This window comes from Podarcis raffonei, chromosome 13 (assembly GCF_027172205.1).
Source record: "Podarcis raffonei isolate rPodRaf1 chromosome 13, rPodRaf1.pri, whole genome shotgun sequence".
Taxonomy (NCBI): domain Eukaryota; kingdom Metazoa; phylum Chordata; class Lepidosauria; order Squamata; family Lacertidae; genus Podarcis; species Podarcis raffonei.
This window is the reverse complement of record NC_070614.1, coordinates 2,469,235-2,485,033: the sequence shown is the minus strand read 5'-3', so window position 1 is coordinate 2,485,033 and position 15,799 is coordinate 2,469,235. Positions and strand designations below refer to the sequence as shown.

The window sequence follows — 15,799 nt, the reverse complement described above, 5'->3', positions numbered from 1 at the left end:
AATCCATGGTATCTGAACTTTCTTAATTTTGTTTAGACTGTGCCTCAGGCATGATTCTTCTCTTCTTTTTTACTCTGTTTTTCGAATTATGCCATGAAGCTCTTGTAAAAACCAGTAACAGAACAGTATAAACTTGCCTGGATACACAATCAATTCTCTTTTTACCAAATGGCAACAAATTAATCTGGGCATGATCCATTCACAGTGCAGACCCAGTGCCCATGGTGTAACTGGATCATGACCTAATTGTTCAGAACATCACTTTACACAATATGCCTAAATTGAGATACGTACATAGATTATTTAGGACAATACAATTAGCAGTAAAACCTTTTAATAAAGTCAGCCCTTTATAAAAATCAGGAGGGAACTCAAATCTATTGTAAACTGTATCATACACTGATCATGTTACAGGGCTCACAAAAATAATAAAAATTGATAATCACTTTTTTTCTAAAGGAAGATATGAAAATACCAATAGCAAATTTGGTGCCCTGTCCTACACCACTGAGGTCATTGATCCATTTATAAGGTGTCCATGTATGAAAATTTTGTCCAAAACAATGTATTTTGTTTCAGTTAATTTTAGGGTGATTTTGGAACTGATATTCCTGAAAAGTGTGATGGAAACAGAACATATAAAACAGACATTTTTATAAACATCATTAGGATCACTTTCAATATTTGTTAGCAGAATAACTATATTTGTCACCCCACATATAAAAATTAGGACTTCAAATGTCAATTTCAAGCTCCTTTAAACTTTTAGATACAAGTGTGTGCGTTATTGCACACAAAGCCTGATTATATGTTTAAGGTGGCCTGTTTCATCCAGAGAGCAATAGAAAGGCACACCTCCATCCATGTAGCGTGAATGACGACCACAACAAGAATTTTGTTGAAATGCACATTGTGATACAGATGAGTAGTGTGTGTGTGTGTGTGAGTGAGTGAGTGAGTGAGAGAATGCGTACATGCACAGTTCCCAATCCATCAAGGAAATTTATGTGTCAAAACTGTCTCTTTTATCTCTCTCTCTATTAGAGAACATTTGTGACTTATGATTTAATGACATCAAATTGATTTGAATTTGAGGGATCCCTCATTTGTGTTTGATGAAACCATAAATACTCAAGAGGTTCTATGTAGCATGCAAGAAAAAATATGTTCCCCAGACTCACATAAATAAATCTCTTCCTACTGGTGTGGCTAAATGGGGGGAAAAGAACTGTTCTAGGCCTTACCAGTGTGGCTCCTCTTGTGAACCATAAGAACATTGGGACCGATGCAAATTATCCCACAGACATCACACTTTAGCTTTCCGTTAGGGAGTCGAATGCCTCCACCTCCTGACATGGCTTTGCTGCCATTGTGTGAGCCATTCATTTTCTCTCCAGAGGCATCAAGCATTCGTAAATCCTCCGCACATTCTTCCCCATTCATTTCACAGGCACGCCCATTCTCTTCATCACTCTGTGCCTCTATTTTAATATTACTGGCTGAAAGAAATAATAGAGGGATGCCACTCAGTGCTTTTAAAAATAAATAAATTTAAGGAATAAAAAACATTGTGGCAAAAAACAGTAAACACACAAAGGAAAGCATTTCTCAGCAGGATTCATGAAACACTTCTATGGCACTTACATTTCTATGTGTGCAAATAATTATTTCAAGCACATGTGAAGTATTAGACAATTACGATTACATGGATACCTTAAAGTTTCATATCATTATGCTTTAAGTCCCAATATTAGCATTAGCAGGGCCACAGGGACATCTTAATGCATAGCCAGTATTGCTTCTCTAGAAAGGTGTGTGGACATCAGGACCAGTTGCCAGATGGGCAGCAAAATGCCCTTCAGAGACCAGCGCACATGACTGATGAGCTAAATCCAACTTGATGGGCCACAGGTGGTACAGCCCTGGCTTAAGGGAACGGATTTGTACTTTGAGGAAAGAACGAAACCATATACATGGTTCAGCTCATGCTAGAGATGCTGGAAGAATCCGTTGAAAGTGGATTACCAAGTGGATTTCATTCCCTCTATCCTCTTGCCCCATCATGACACGGACTCAACTTACAATTTTAAAAAACAAACAAACATGCACACATTATATGTAAATAGACATGTAAAATGCAAAGCAATCATTCACATATTCATCAATGCATAATTGCTGCTGTTCTCCCAGGGGCTTCAGTGGTTTTCTTTTTCCTGAAGTGCTTTGCTGATTCTGTGCGCATCTAAGTTGTTGTCTGCAGTCCTCGCTAAGCCTACATGGAAGTGGATCCCACTCCAAGGTTAGTGGGATTATTATGACTGTAGCCTTCCTAATCATTTCCTAATGTGGATTTATAAAACACCCAATGCTTTTATTATTATTTTGTTTCATTGTTCTTCTTTTTGCATGAAAAGAAGTCTCTTTTGTTACCTGTTGACTTTTTCTGTGCATCTCAGTTAAAATCTGTAGATTTCAAGCTGCCAAACACTAAACCTTCTATACTATGGACATGTTTTAAAACATATAATAGCTTCAGCGTTATGCTTCAACAGATTCACACACACAATCATTTTCTGAATTAAATTTGCTCTGGTCAAATAAAATGATGCACAACAAAAAAGACTTAGGCAAGTGGTATTGTGTAACTACAAAATGTGTGACTACAAATTGAGACAATCCAGGACAGGAAGAACAGAATATCAGCAGGGCCCTGAACTGCCCTTCCCAAGGCCTGAGGGAGGGAAACAGGACAGGATCAAGTTTATGCTGAACTGCAAAATCAAGACAGTGAGGCTGCAATCCTAGCCTCACTTACCAAGGGGTAAGCCCAACTAAATTCAGAAGTTAGTACTCAGGGGCTTACTTCTGAGTAGACATGGTTAGAATTGTAGCCATAGATGGCTTTGGGATGGGTCATTAGCCAATTCAATAATTTTGCCTTTAAGGTGCCACAAGATGCTTTGTTGTTTGGCTGCAAATGACTATCAGGGAACTCCCCTGGAAATTGGGTAACTTTGAAAGGGAATACACAAGGAAGCAGCAGTGCCAGCTGGGGGGCGGCAAGGGGCCTTGGGCCCTCCAATTTTCAAGGAGGGCCCCGGGCCCCCTCAATATCCCATGGCGACATGCGCATGCCACGCCACATACTCATGTCATGTGTGCAAACTGCAAAGCATGCACATGACACATCAGCATGTTGCAACATGTGGTGTGAGCCCATCAATCGTGGGGGCAAGCCAGCGCGCCTACCAGGAAGGTAACCAATTTGTAAATATCTGTTGTTGATGACGGAGGTGCGCCTGTCTATCACTGTACAATATATGTTTCTACATAAGCAGGTGACAAAATGGAAGAAATACTTGTAGAAAATAAACCAGTTGCAGCAGAATGGAAAATACCAGATGAAAGGGCATATGAATGTTGAAGTGGACTGAAGCATGCTTATGAATGGTGTCCCCACCGCCAACCTATTTCACGTAACAACAAGGCCAGCAGTTTACCTTTACTGGTCCCATGCCACAAACAGCTCTGTGCACTTGGCACCTCTCAACTTTTGCTGACCAAGGCAGCTTCCTCACTATGCTGCCTGACATGCTTGTTTTCTAAATTACTGGGTGTACTGGAGGTGTTGCTGCTTTGTACAATGACACCTTGGTTTACAACCATAATCCATTCCGGAGGTCCAGTTGTAAACCAAAACAAGTTGTAATCCAAGGTGAGCTTTCGCCAATGGGGCCTCCAAAAAAAGAAGAAGAAAGGGTTGTAATCCAAAAAGGGGGGGGGCGTAAATCCAAAAAAAGGGATACACACTTCAGGGTTTGAAGTCGTTGTAATCCAAAACGGTTGCAAACCGAGGTACCACTGTACATCCAGGAGGACATCAAGCTAGAAATTTGTAACAGGGCAGACCCTTTCAAAGAGAGCAGGTCCCAAGAGCCTGGTCAAAATGTTTAGGGTGACCTTGAGATGCAGCATGAAATCAAGGAGGCATCCAAAAGAGGGAATTCTGCCGTAACAGAAGACTTCAATTACCTTCAAAGAGACTGTTCTGGTCAAAGCAAAGGAGGTGAGTGGGTATAGCATTGCAGCCTTAGTCTCAAAAGCAAGCCTGGGACAGAGGCTGGGATCCTACACAGAACTACTACTCAGAGGTAACTGCCATCGAATTCAGTGGGGCTTACTCCCATGTAAGTGGGATTACAACTGCAGCCTCAAGCTTTTGCAAATATAGTCCCAGTATTCAGCACAGTGAATAACTACTGTCTAGTTAATGTATGTGGCAGGTACAGAGTTACAGCACAATCCTAACCACGTCTGCTCAGCAGTAAGTCCTCCTGAAGAACCAGCATTGTCCTGCCCAATCTGAAAACATTTGCAAGAACTATCAGGATTCTTCCAGTGTTAGCTAATATTTTTTATTTCATTAATAGTGTATTGTTGTTGTTGTTGGTATTATTATCATTATTATTATTTGCCTTTAGCACCCTCAGGTTGAAATTAATGCTAATGTACTTAGCATTAAGTACATTAATGCTAAGTAATAGTGCCACTGTATTCTGCTCTGGTCAGACCTCACCTGGAGTACTGTGTCCAGTTCTGGGCACCACAGTTCAAGAAGGACATTGACAAACTGGAACGTGTCCAGAGGAGGGCAACCAAAATGGTCAAAGGCCTGGAAACGATGCCTTATGAGGAACGGCTAAGGGAGCTGGGCATGTTTAGCCTGGAGAAGAGGAGGTTAAGGGGTGATATGATAGCCATGTTCAAATATATAAAAGGATGTCACATAGAGGAGGGAGAAAGGTTGTTTTCTGCTGCTCCAGAGAAGCGGACACGGAGCAATGGATCCAAACTACAAGAAAGAAGATTCCACCTAAACATTAGGAAGAACTTCCTGACAGTAAGAGCTGTTTGACAGTGGAATTTGCTGCCAAGGAGTGTGGTGGCGTCTCCTTCTTTGGAGGTCTTTAAGCAGAGGCTTGACAACCATATGTCAGGAGTGCTCTGATGGTGTTTCCTGCTTGGCAGGGGGTTGGACTCGATGGCCCTTGTGGTCTCTTCCAACTCTATGATTCTATGATTCTATACTTCTCTGCCTGTATTCAGTTAGAGAACCATTCATCTCTTTACTCATAAGGAAGACCAGGCTAGAATTTTGCGCCTCTTCCATTGGAGTAAGTATGTATACATACAGAGACCTGAGTAGGCGGTAGTCTTAAAGTTAAGTACAATTGGCTCACAACTAGAGTGGGGTTATGTTCCGGGGGATTGCATGTAAAGACAAAATTGTGTCTAGTCAGAACAACCTTGCCGCATGACCACCCCCACCTTTCCGAAGCCAGCACGCCAAGCAGGCCTTGCCCCCCCCCCCCAGAGGCGCCCACAAGATCTTGAGGGAACCTCCCAGAGTTCCAAAAAGAGCTTCCCAGAGCCCATTAAGGAAGTCGGAGGGCTTAAAAGCTCTTTATGTGCCCTCGGCCTTCCCTGTGTGATTTCAGCTGGCCAGCTGCCAAGCGTGTAAAGCTGCAATCACACTAGTTAACTGTGCACAAGTTGCCAGTAGGCTGCATACAATTATTTCTTCTGCCCAAGAAGAGCTTGGTGATGTAATTTTTGGTTCAACATCTATTCCAAGGGAAATCATGGAAAGCATTGTTAAAAACAGAGGATGGTATTCAGCTGAGTTTTCAATAGGTCTATTCCGACCTATTGAATGCCAAGCAGATCATGCTAAATCATGGCTTCTGTAAGGGTTTTTTAATTCTTCGAGAGTGTCAACAAGCAAACAGAGGTGACCGGTTGACAGTTAAATAATTTATTATAAAATCCAAATCAGTGTTGACAATTATGACAACAGCAGAAATCTGTCAGCAAAATAAAAAGCAAGGGATTAACCTATGAAATCGTTTGTTTGGATAATTAGGGCCCAATCCAATCACAGTTAAGCCGCAGAATTAAGCACTCAATTCTCAGAATCATTTGGGGGGGGGGGAGTGTTGAACTTTGGCCACCTTGTGAACATGATTCCAAGAGTTTATACCACTAAAGATATAACACTTTCTAGCCAGTCATCGCGTAAGTGCCCTCTCTAAACAGATGATTCTATCTGTAGCACTAAAAAAGATTTGCAAGCTGCAGAAAGAAAAATAGGAAGTGAAATAAATGCAAGGCTGTTCAAGGACAGCAAAAGACAGACAAATGGAAACACAGGGGTGACAGAAATAACGTGCAAGATGGAGAAACTTGGTAATACACTGAGAACACATGCACAGTATACTTACGGGAAAAGGATTTGGGGATGATGCTGTGAAAATCCCTAAAGACTTCAGCCCTATATGCAGCTGCAATAAAGAAGGCAAAGAGGATGCCAGGTTGTAAGGCGGTCAGCAACATGTCAAAGAACCATAAAGGACATTGCTTCCAAGAAAAAGACAAGCGCCACGACCACAGAGATAAAATTCAGAAAGGAATTACAGCACAGAAGTAAGCCCTTGGAATCTAAGAAACCCCTGGCATCTAATATACAGTTGCACCAGGAACACCGTTTCAGATTTCAGGGTGGGAGACAGTCTAGACACAGACTAAGACTTGCACTTGGAAATGATCAGTTGCAAAAAACAAAACAAACCCCCCAACCGCTTTTAATAGCATTTGCTGTGTAGTTTTCTGATACCACACTATAATGACAGCAACTGTATCAATACAGATCTGTTTTTGAAGCAAAGGGATTTGTGTCTTCAGCATGCATATGCAGTTCACAAGCCCATGTAATAACCATCACTCAATAGGTAGAACCAGCAAGTTGGCTGGAGGTATAAGCTGGAAACACTAGAGAAGGGGTGGCCAATATGGTGTTCTTCATGTGTCATTGAATTCCAGCTTCCTCAGCCCCAGGCAGGATGGCCAATCCTCAGGGATACTTGGAACCATAGTCCAAAAGATCAAAAGGGCACTACATTGGCTACAACTCCTTAGGCCAATGCCTGGGAGTGTATCTACATTGTGAACTTACATCAATTGTATGCTAGCTTAACTGTCACACACACCCAAATTGTGGGAGCTGCAGTTGGGCATGAGTGCTGAAAATGGTCGGCTAGAGAGCCCTAGCTCAGCCCATCCTTGCTTCTGCTCCCTGAAAAGAACTGCAGTACATTTGCGTGGACAGGCGGAGTCCCCAGATCCCAAGCGGTCCCTCCCGTCATGTGGAATAACGACGGAAGACAACGTGCTATGGGATTAAATTGGCCACAACTTTATTAAATTTCAAGTGTGGGTAGACCTTGGCTCAGGCATTGGGCGTTCTCCCTCCCCAGTCCCCAGCCGGGGACCTAGGGAGCATCAGGGTTATCCAGTGGGGGGGGGAATGGGCCGGCTCTGGAGAACATATGTTCAAGCAGAGATAGCCGCCCCCGTTACGCTGCCGTCGCAGGGGAGAGCAATGACGACCTTTCGGCGTACGGTCAAAGACTCCCTTCAGAAACCCCTTTAACGGGGAGCCCTGGTATCGCCGCTGCAAAGAGGAAGATGGACTAAAGGATTCCGCCCAAGGCCTGATACCGCCAAAGGCGAAACCTGCCAATGCAGGGAAATTCCTTTCCGGCCCTTTAACAGCGACCTTAACGTAGCAGCGCCCGCATACCTGTGAAGAAAAGTTAACCTGCAAAACCTATGAAGAAGAGTTAACCTGCAAAAGAAGACATTAACTGAGGGTGGGTAGGGTGGGAGAAGCTCTGGAGCCAAGTGAGGATTCCCAGGTAAGATCCTCCCTCTATTGTGTGGGCAGGTAATCCCTCCCTACCTGGCCTGGTCTCCTTGGCAACGCTTCCCCCAGGTGGGATTGGACAACTGACTGAGGTAGGCGGAGACCTCCAGGTATCCCACCTGAGGGAAGGCAAAGCCAAGCCTATGCTGATGGGGCCGCTCCAGACCTAGGGCTGTGCGCGTCCATGCAAAGGGCGCCCCCCGTTTTAAGCGGGGAGTGGTCACTCCCAGAAAAACATGGGGGATTAATGACTATCAACAGAAGTGTAAAACTACACACATATATTCAGAAGAAAGTCACATTGAGTTAAATGGTGTTTGTTCCCAGGTAAGTGCATACAGGACTGTAGCTTAAGTCAGTTTAAGTCTGTGAAGCAGATATGCCACAAGACTCCTAGTCTTGGGACTCTGCATAGGCAAGGAGTTTGTTATGAGGGATAACAGCAAATTCTGGTTAATCTTTCCAGAAAATACTGAATTTTTCTCACTGATTAAAGATCTAGACAACCGGTTTGGTACATTAATTCCTTCCCTGACTCTGGAGTGTTTCCTCCAAGTAGATATTAATGATTTCTGCAAAGAAGCCTTCCACAGATAAGTTATCTTCTGCTGAACAACCAGGGAAATGAGAGCTCCACCCAACCCAGAGGCTGGTGTTTCCTTTCTCCATATATACTCAGAATTAGAATGGCAAACATGTGGCAAACAGGCCTTTTATTTATTTGGCTGTATTTAACTATTTTGAACAGATCTATAGCTACAATTTCAATCCTGCAGCAGCTTAACTCTCTGAAGTAAGTTAGTGATAACTTCAGAGGAATCCCTCTGGAAAAAAATGCAGGCAAGCAGACATAGTCACAACTCATCAGGAGGTTCTCAGTGAAGAGCCTCACTGAAATGAGCAGGAGTTAGGCAAGAGCAGCGTCCGGGTCCTGTGTAGCTCCCATTCAATTCAATGGAACTTGAACCAGTTTAACTGTCCCACCATCTACCAAAGGCTCTAGAGAATTGCCCTTTGGCAAGGGTGCTAAGAATTCTCTTAGAGGTCCCTCAGCCCCATACTGTATACCCAGAGTTCTCTTGGGAACTCCTTAAAGTCTGTAGAGTTGATAAACTCTCATCATTGGTACAGTTTCATTAGATGAAACACACAAAACAAATGGATATAACATTTGCACAAAAGAAGAAAAGTGAAGTGCATTAAAACAACAACAACCCACAATTATGGCAAGAAGCTTAAACAATTGCTAAGGCTTATATTCATGAAAATGACCATGTGTCGTGGATGCTTTAGTTCTGACACTTACATTCCAGAGGGTTGGACTAGATGACCCTTGGAGTCCCTTCCAACTCTACAATTCTATGATTCTGCAATGCAATGACTAGCCATCCCAACCTTGTTCTGTCAGTAGGCTTGCATCTGCTTAGATGTGACTGAGATTTATCAGTAGATTTCTAGGTGATATGCGGTAGAGCAACAAGGATTTCTGACTCTCTGTTCTTTAACAATAACAACAAAAATACACACACACCCCAAAAAAATATGGGGGTAAATGAGTTGATTTCTGCATAAAAGGACAACAAATTCTGTTTTCAGTACTGAAAACAAATCTCCAGGCCAAGTATATACTCAGAGACCTTGTCATTCCTTAATTCTACATCAGTTCTCCTGAGCCACAGTTTTTCACATGGTTCCAATTGATGGGGAACTCGTGGCTCACCAAATATTGTTGGAATCAGATTCCTATTAGCTCCTGCGAGCGTATCAGTGATCGGGGTGATACGAACTGTAGCTGAACAACTTCAGGTGGGCCACATATTTCCTGTCCCTGATCTAAGGGTTCTCATGATAAATGCACTAGAAACCACAAGTCAGCCCAGTTAGTTCTGCACATCCTTATCTACAAGAATAGATGGATCCATCAAATGTAATGGCGCTGGCTGACCAAACTGTGACGCCTCCCACAATGCTCCTCCTTTGGTTTTATCACCCGGTCTCAGCTTGGGGAAGGAAGGCTGTGGTTGAACCAGCAACTCCTCTGGATTGAAGCATTGCGGGAATTCAAGAAGAAAGCTGAGGGCAGAGGAAACCCATCTTTGCAATGATGTCAGAAAGATTCAGCACTTGGGCTTTCCCATGGATAGTTAATGTCTGACCATTTTGTTGAGCTGGATCCTGATTTATCTCCAATGTAAATTAGTGCTGCAAATCTGCATATTTCCAGAAGGCCGCAGACTACAGAGTGAAACAGCCAGAAAAGCTGTTCTGAGGTGAAAGGTGAAGAACTTTGAGTTCCCTAGGGAACTGGGGTAGTTCAGCTGAAACAGCACATCGCAGCTTCCCCCTGTCTGGTTTAACAGGAAACCTCCAGCTCCTGTTCCTCTCTAGCTTAATCCACAAATGCATCAGTTCTGGGCATTTGCTTTCTTTCCTCATTCCCGCCATGCTAACCCCCACAGATCTCAGGCTGGGTGGCTTGCACTAAGGAGTTGTAGGCTGGGAGGAAGGCTGATCCACACCTCTCCACTTCCCAGAACTTTCTTCTCCTGTTTTCCGCAGATGTCCACTTTGCATCCACTATGGGCAGCAAAATTATTATGCACAAATGAGCACCCTAAGCTTACCACAAGGAGTGACAGAGCTTCCTTGCGAGCCTGCTGGCTCAGAGAGCCTTAGCTCTTTGAAATACTGCAGTTTTAGAAAGGGTTGCAGGGGAGAAAAATCCCCTCTGGAAACCCCTCTGATTTAAGCAGCAGGCTAGAATCCCTTAGGCTAGTGGATCTGCTCATGACCAAGCACTTAAGGCACCAACATGTTTTCAATCAATCCTGCAGGTCTGTAGAAATGACCTACAGCAAGAAGGATGGATTTGGGGATTTGGAGGGAATCATCTACTTGGGCCTTCAGGTGTCTATATTCCTTTGCTCCTGTTGGCTTAAATATTGTGCAGGGGGCAATGAGTGAAGTGTAAGTGTTCAAGCTGAAAATATCTAAGCAGGTAACCCCAGCTGATGATTGGGAGAGTCTATCTCATCTCTTGGGTCCTTTTCTTGGGTCTGGAAACACCAGGGAACTGGAGACTCCAGGTCCACACATCTGTATCTGCTGTGGATTTATTTCAATCTGATTTTTGTACTCTGTTTTCTTTGCACAAAATCCTCCTGCACGAAACACTTCTGTGGGTTTGTTGCACAAGAACACCAAATTCACTACTGTACTTGTGCAACCTAAATTTGTCAGTATATTCGACTCGCAAAATAGCAACAGTGTGTAAGTAGTCTTAGGTTGCAACCCCACTTACCTGAGAGTAAGCCCCACTGAATTCAACAGAACTTACTTCCAAGTAGGCATGGTTAGGATTGTGTTGTTAGTTTCTCAATTTGCTGCTCATAATGTAACTGGGTTTCCACATCCTCCTCACATTGTTGAAAAAGCTCTTGAAGAGGAAGAAGCTGCAAATAATGAAATATAGGAATGCAGGAAAAAGAGGAAGCAGAAGGCAACCAAGAGCCCAACTGAAATGTGAAGAGTTATGGAGAAGTGACAGAAAGGGAAGCCGCGCCGGGAATGGCACTTGGTGGCTCAGCCGAGAAGCAAAACAACAAGCAAGCCAGGAGAAAACTGGCCTCCTTTGCACTGAAGCAGTTTTCCATGCTCTGCTTTAATGACTTACATGCTGTAAAACTCCAGCTGGACAAGGGGGAGAAACTCGAATCCGTCCACATTTAAAGACGAACCTACCTAATTCACACTTTCCTGAACTGAAACATGGCCATCTGTCAAAATGGGGACTTCTCCAAAATTTTGCAGCACAGTTCTCCAGCCAAGCAATGTGTACAAAATGCATTAACTAGGGGAAAGTGTGCTTAGAAATGCATCTGGTATGAAAATAACATACAATATATATATTGTATTTATATAAAAATAGGTACCGCTCTGGCGGGAAGGTAATCGGCGTTTCCGTGCACTGCTCTGGTTCGCCAGAAGCGGCTTAGTCATGCTGGCCACATGATCTGGAAAAACTGTCTGCGGTCAAACGTCAGCTCCCTCGGCCAGTAAAGCGAGATGAGTGCCGCAACCCCAGAGTCACTCGTGAGTGGACTTAACAGTCAGGGGTCCCTTTACCTTTACCTTACCCTAGAGGAAGCCCTGGTCATCATTCAAGAAACTCCAGGGAAGATCCAAGGCACAGTTTAAAAACTGCTGACCAAATGAGGACTTGTTAACTTTTGTAATGAGCTGTTCTAAAAGAAGAGGGGGCTTCCAGGTGAACTGACCCAGATCCTTATCTGAGGATAATAAGGTTCAATATCTGAGCTCCTTCTTCACAGGGGTGCCAACTTGAATAAAATATGGTGGGGGCCCAGGTAAGCTCCACCCTGCATAATCAATCACATGACGCAGTGCACACACACCATTGGAACTCAAATATTTTAGGGGGGTATCCTAGGAACTGGCTCCTTTGCTTCTTCATGTGCCTCCTTCTGCAAGATCCAGAGGGTGGCCACATGAGAAGGGGCTTCTTCTGAGGTGGCTCCCCAATTGTGGAATGCTCTCCCCTGGGAGACTCATGGCACCTTCATTATATACCTTTAGGCGCCAGGCAAAAAGGTTCCCCTTCAACTAGGCCTTTGGCTGATTAATGTCCTTTGAAATGTATCTGTGAGAGGGAGGTTGTGTTTTCATTTTGCAATTTTCTACTGTGAACAGCCCTCTGATCTTTGGATGAAAGGCCATATACAAATTTAATAAATAATAATAATAAAGAATGTGCAGTATCTCACAAATGGACCCATTCAGATTCATTTTTCTGTGTGCACAATTGGCAAACAAAGGTTCACACGCTCCCTTTCCCCCCCCCCCCCAGTCACCGCATTCATTGCTATTCATCCTCTTGCCCACCCCCAAAAGTGGGCCAAGCTTGATGGAAAACACCCCCAGTGTGCTTTTTGTCCCTCCCGACAAGCACTTCTCCTCCGCCCTCCACAATCTTTTTCCATTCTGGGCAGGCCTTTCTGTGTCTGTGCATTGACACTTCATAAAAAAGAGAAAGAGGGAAATTCACTGCAAGTGCACAAGAGCAAACATTGCAAGAGCTTAGTTATTACCACACCTTAGTTTTCATGCTTTGCAAGAGGTGGGGGGCTTTTTATTTTCCCCCTTTTTCCGGGTGGGGGGATATTTTTGTACATGTGCACACCACACCTTTTCATCCCCCCCTCCCCCCGGAAGTGTGCATGAGCAGCACAGATCTAATTATAGCTGTCACTTCTGCTGAGGCGAGTTTTTGCTCTCCTGCAGGATCAAGCCCATTCCTCTCCCTGCTTTACAGCAAGACGGGGCTGGGGATGAAGTGGGCAGCCAAGCCCTTGAGTCCTGACCAGCAGCGCAAAAGGAGAAGGGGGAAATGGGGAGGAGTGTTCTGGCTTGCAAGTGAGCTGCTGGGGCTGCGGCTGGCCGTTCCCTCCTTGCACGGATCAGCCTCCCTGACAAAGAAGCAAGTGGCTTCTTGGAAAGGGACTCTGGCAGTGTCAGGGTGCTGCCACTATGTGCACTTGTCAATTTCAGAGGCGACCCCTAAGACTGTACATTTCATCTCCACACTTCTCAATTTCTCCCAAGCAGAAGTGGTGGCATTCCCCCTTATCCGATTTCAAAGCAGCCGATCCTCGGAAGTGCCATAATTCTCCTTCTCCTTGTTTGCAGGAAGGAAAATGGCAGCTCTAGTCAAGGCAACACCTCAGAGTTTCCAGCACAAGCCAGAAATGCCACACAATCTGCCGCTCACGTGGCAGGACAACATGAAGAGGCAGCTGCAAGGGATGCAACTGTCCCCTTCCTCAGGATCGATGGTCCCCCCCCCCTTCATGTGCCTCAAGCAAACCCAGGAATAAAAAGGGTGGGCAGAACACTTTCACACTGAAAAACCCCCACTTTTCCATGAGACCTCTATATCATTTTTTAAACTTCTCGACTGCTATCAATGGCTCTGCCACCGCCGCTCCCCACTCCCAAAAAGAAGTGACTCAACAGCAAGAACTCTGAGAACCAGGTTGTTGAAATCCGGAGGTGAATATAGCCACACCTGCATAGTTTGGGCTGCCAGAGACAAAATTACTGGTTGTGTTCAGGTGAAAAGAAAATAGAACTAGGGGGTGCGGTGATAGAGGACACCCACCAAAACATCGCCACAAATATGACCCCCCCACCAAATGCAAGAAGTCCCCTTAAATACTGTATTGAATTGACAACAGCAGCTGAGGAACAAGAAAGAAGAGGAAAAGCAGGGGGTGGGATTCTGCTCTCTCCACTCTAAACTGTCCATTCAGATAAGGCAATAGGATCCTTTCACCTGTTTCTGCTGCTACTGCCTGTTTCTCCCAAATTAACAGAAAGGCACCACAAAACTCATGTTTCTGGAAGGACACAGCTAATCAGCAAAGTTGTTCTTGCTGTTCTGACCAATCAAGCTGTGTCCCAGCCGAGTCATTTGCAAAATGTAGCCTGTGAGCAACCCCTCGACATGTTGCTATGCTGGTTGCAAAACGCACAGAGGAGGAGATGAAGCGGCCATCCCTGATGGGCCAGATAGCAGAGAAGGTCTTTCCAAAGAGATTGTGACATTCAGCATCCTGTTTGTTCAGGAAGAAACTTCCATGTGGCAAGACTAAGGGTTGTAGATTCTTGCTGAGCATTCTCTCAAATGGATCAGGGCTGGGGGGAAAGACCTTGCAGAAGTGCTTCCTTCTCAGAGCAAGGAATACAAGGCTCAATGGAGCCATAGTTGATTTTATACCTTAATTTGGGGCAGGTCTTTGTTTTTAATGCATTCCTTAGTGCTGGCTATGTAAAAAAATGTTAAAAAGGGAACATCAGTCAGGCACTTCTGAAAGTCCCTCTGTAACAGATGTCTAAAGTACTGTCAAGTCACCCAGAGGAAGAAAGCACGGGTTATTTTGGAGGTTGCAGCTGGGAGTGGTGAGGAAGCTGCTAGCCAGCTAAGGAAACCTGAATGGAGCCTCAACCAGATGCTCCCTGCTTTTATAATATATGCACCCCAGGTGATCTGAACACAGGATCTGCCTCCTTTCCAAGCCATTAGAGCAGGTGTCTCCTGACCCAACTCAAAACCAACATGTGTTTGGGTCCCTTCGCACATCCCCTATCGCAATTACTCAGCATGGTGACCACTGAATGTGTGAACTGTCTCCATCAAAAAGTACATGAATGGTCAGTCTGAAATAATGAATCTGTGGTGGCAGAGTCACACATCCTGCTTTATGAGGTGCAAAATGATGAGCATGCATGTGCAAACTGGCCCCCTGGACAGGTAAATGCTATTTGGCAACCAGGTTGGCTCCATTTCTGTACCTGAGGGAGCAGGAGGAACATCACTGCACACAGATATGCTCTTAACTGGGCAAGTACATGAACTGGTGCACAACAACACAAAGGGTTCCCTGAGAGAAGGAAATCCGAAAACCACTGACCCAGTACAAGTCTCCATTTACTGGAATGCGATGCTCCAGAAAAATGAGGCAGAGCAAGAGGACACCTTTTTCTTGCGCTACACATGCCATCAAGTACATATGCACAGGGACTCCCTGCATACCTGGTGCAGCAGCAGCAGCTGCATAAATGTGCTACTAGCGAGAGCTCTCCTCACCCCTATCTCGTAATCTCCCCCATCCAGTGCCTCAACATGAAAAACACAACCCAAGCAAAGCCACAACCCCAAATGTGTGGATCACTCTGTTCTCAGGAAATGCGCAAGTATCTCAGAATCTAAGCACTGTGACGGTAAAAAAGAGGAGGAAGAATGAATTTCACATAGGCAACACCAGTCAACACAGGAAGAGTTGGGTTTTTCTTAGGAGTCCAAGGCCTACATCATCTGAAGTTGTTTGTTCTGCAGGGACCTTTTGCTGGTGCACCTGCTCTCTGCTTTGGGGCACACAGTGGCCTTGACTGTGCTGGCTGGGGACAAGATGACCTGTGACCTTCTACAGAATCGAGAAAATCACCTTACTTAAAGAG

General features: G+C 44.6%; 1 protein-coding gene across 7 annotated transcripts in view; it reads right to left on the bottom strand.

Annotated features, from left to right (window-relative positions):
* The window catches only part of IKZF1 (IKAROS family zinc finger 1), a 79,942-nt gene that overhangs the window by 26,390 nt on the left and 37,753 nt on the right, over nt 1-15,799 (bottom strand). For 3 of the 7 annotated variants that reach the window (XM_053361876.1, XM_053361874.1, XM_053361875.1), the window contains exons 4-5: nt 6,282-6,341; nt 1,245-1,499 (exon numbers count right to left, since the gene is read on the bottom strand). The exons of 2 other annotated variants lie outside the window; for them this stretch is intronic. In XM_053361876.1, the coding sequence (XP_053217851.1) occupies nt 1,245-1,499; nt 6,282-6,341 (315 nt within the window). The remainder of the gene's footprint in view (nt 1-1,244; nt 1,500-6,281; nt 6,342-15,799) is intronic. 2 more of the 7 variants (XM_053361877.1, XM_053361878.1) reach the window with 1 other exon arrangement.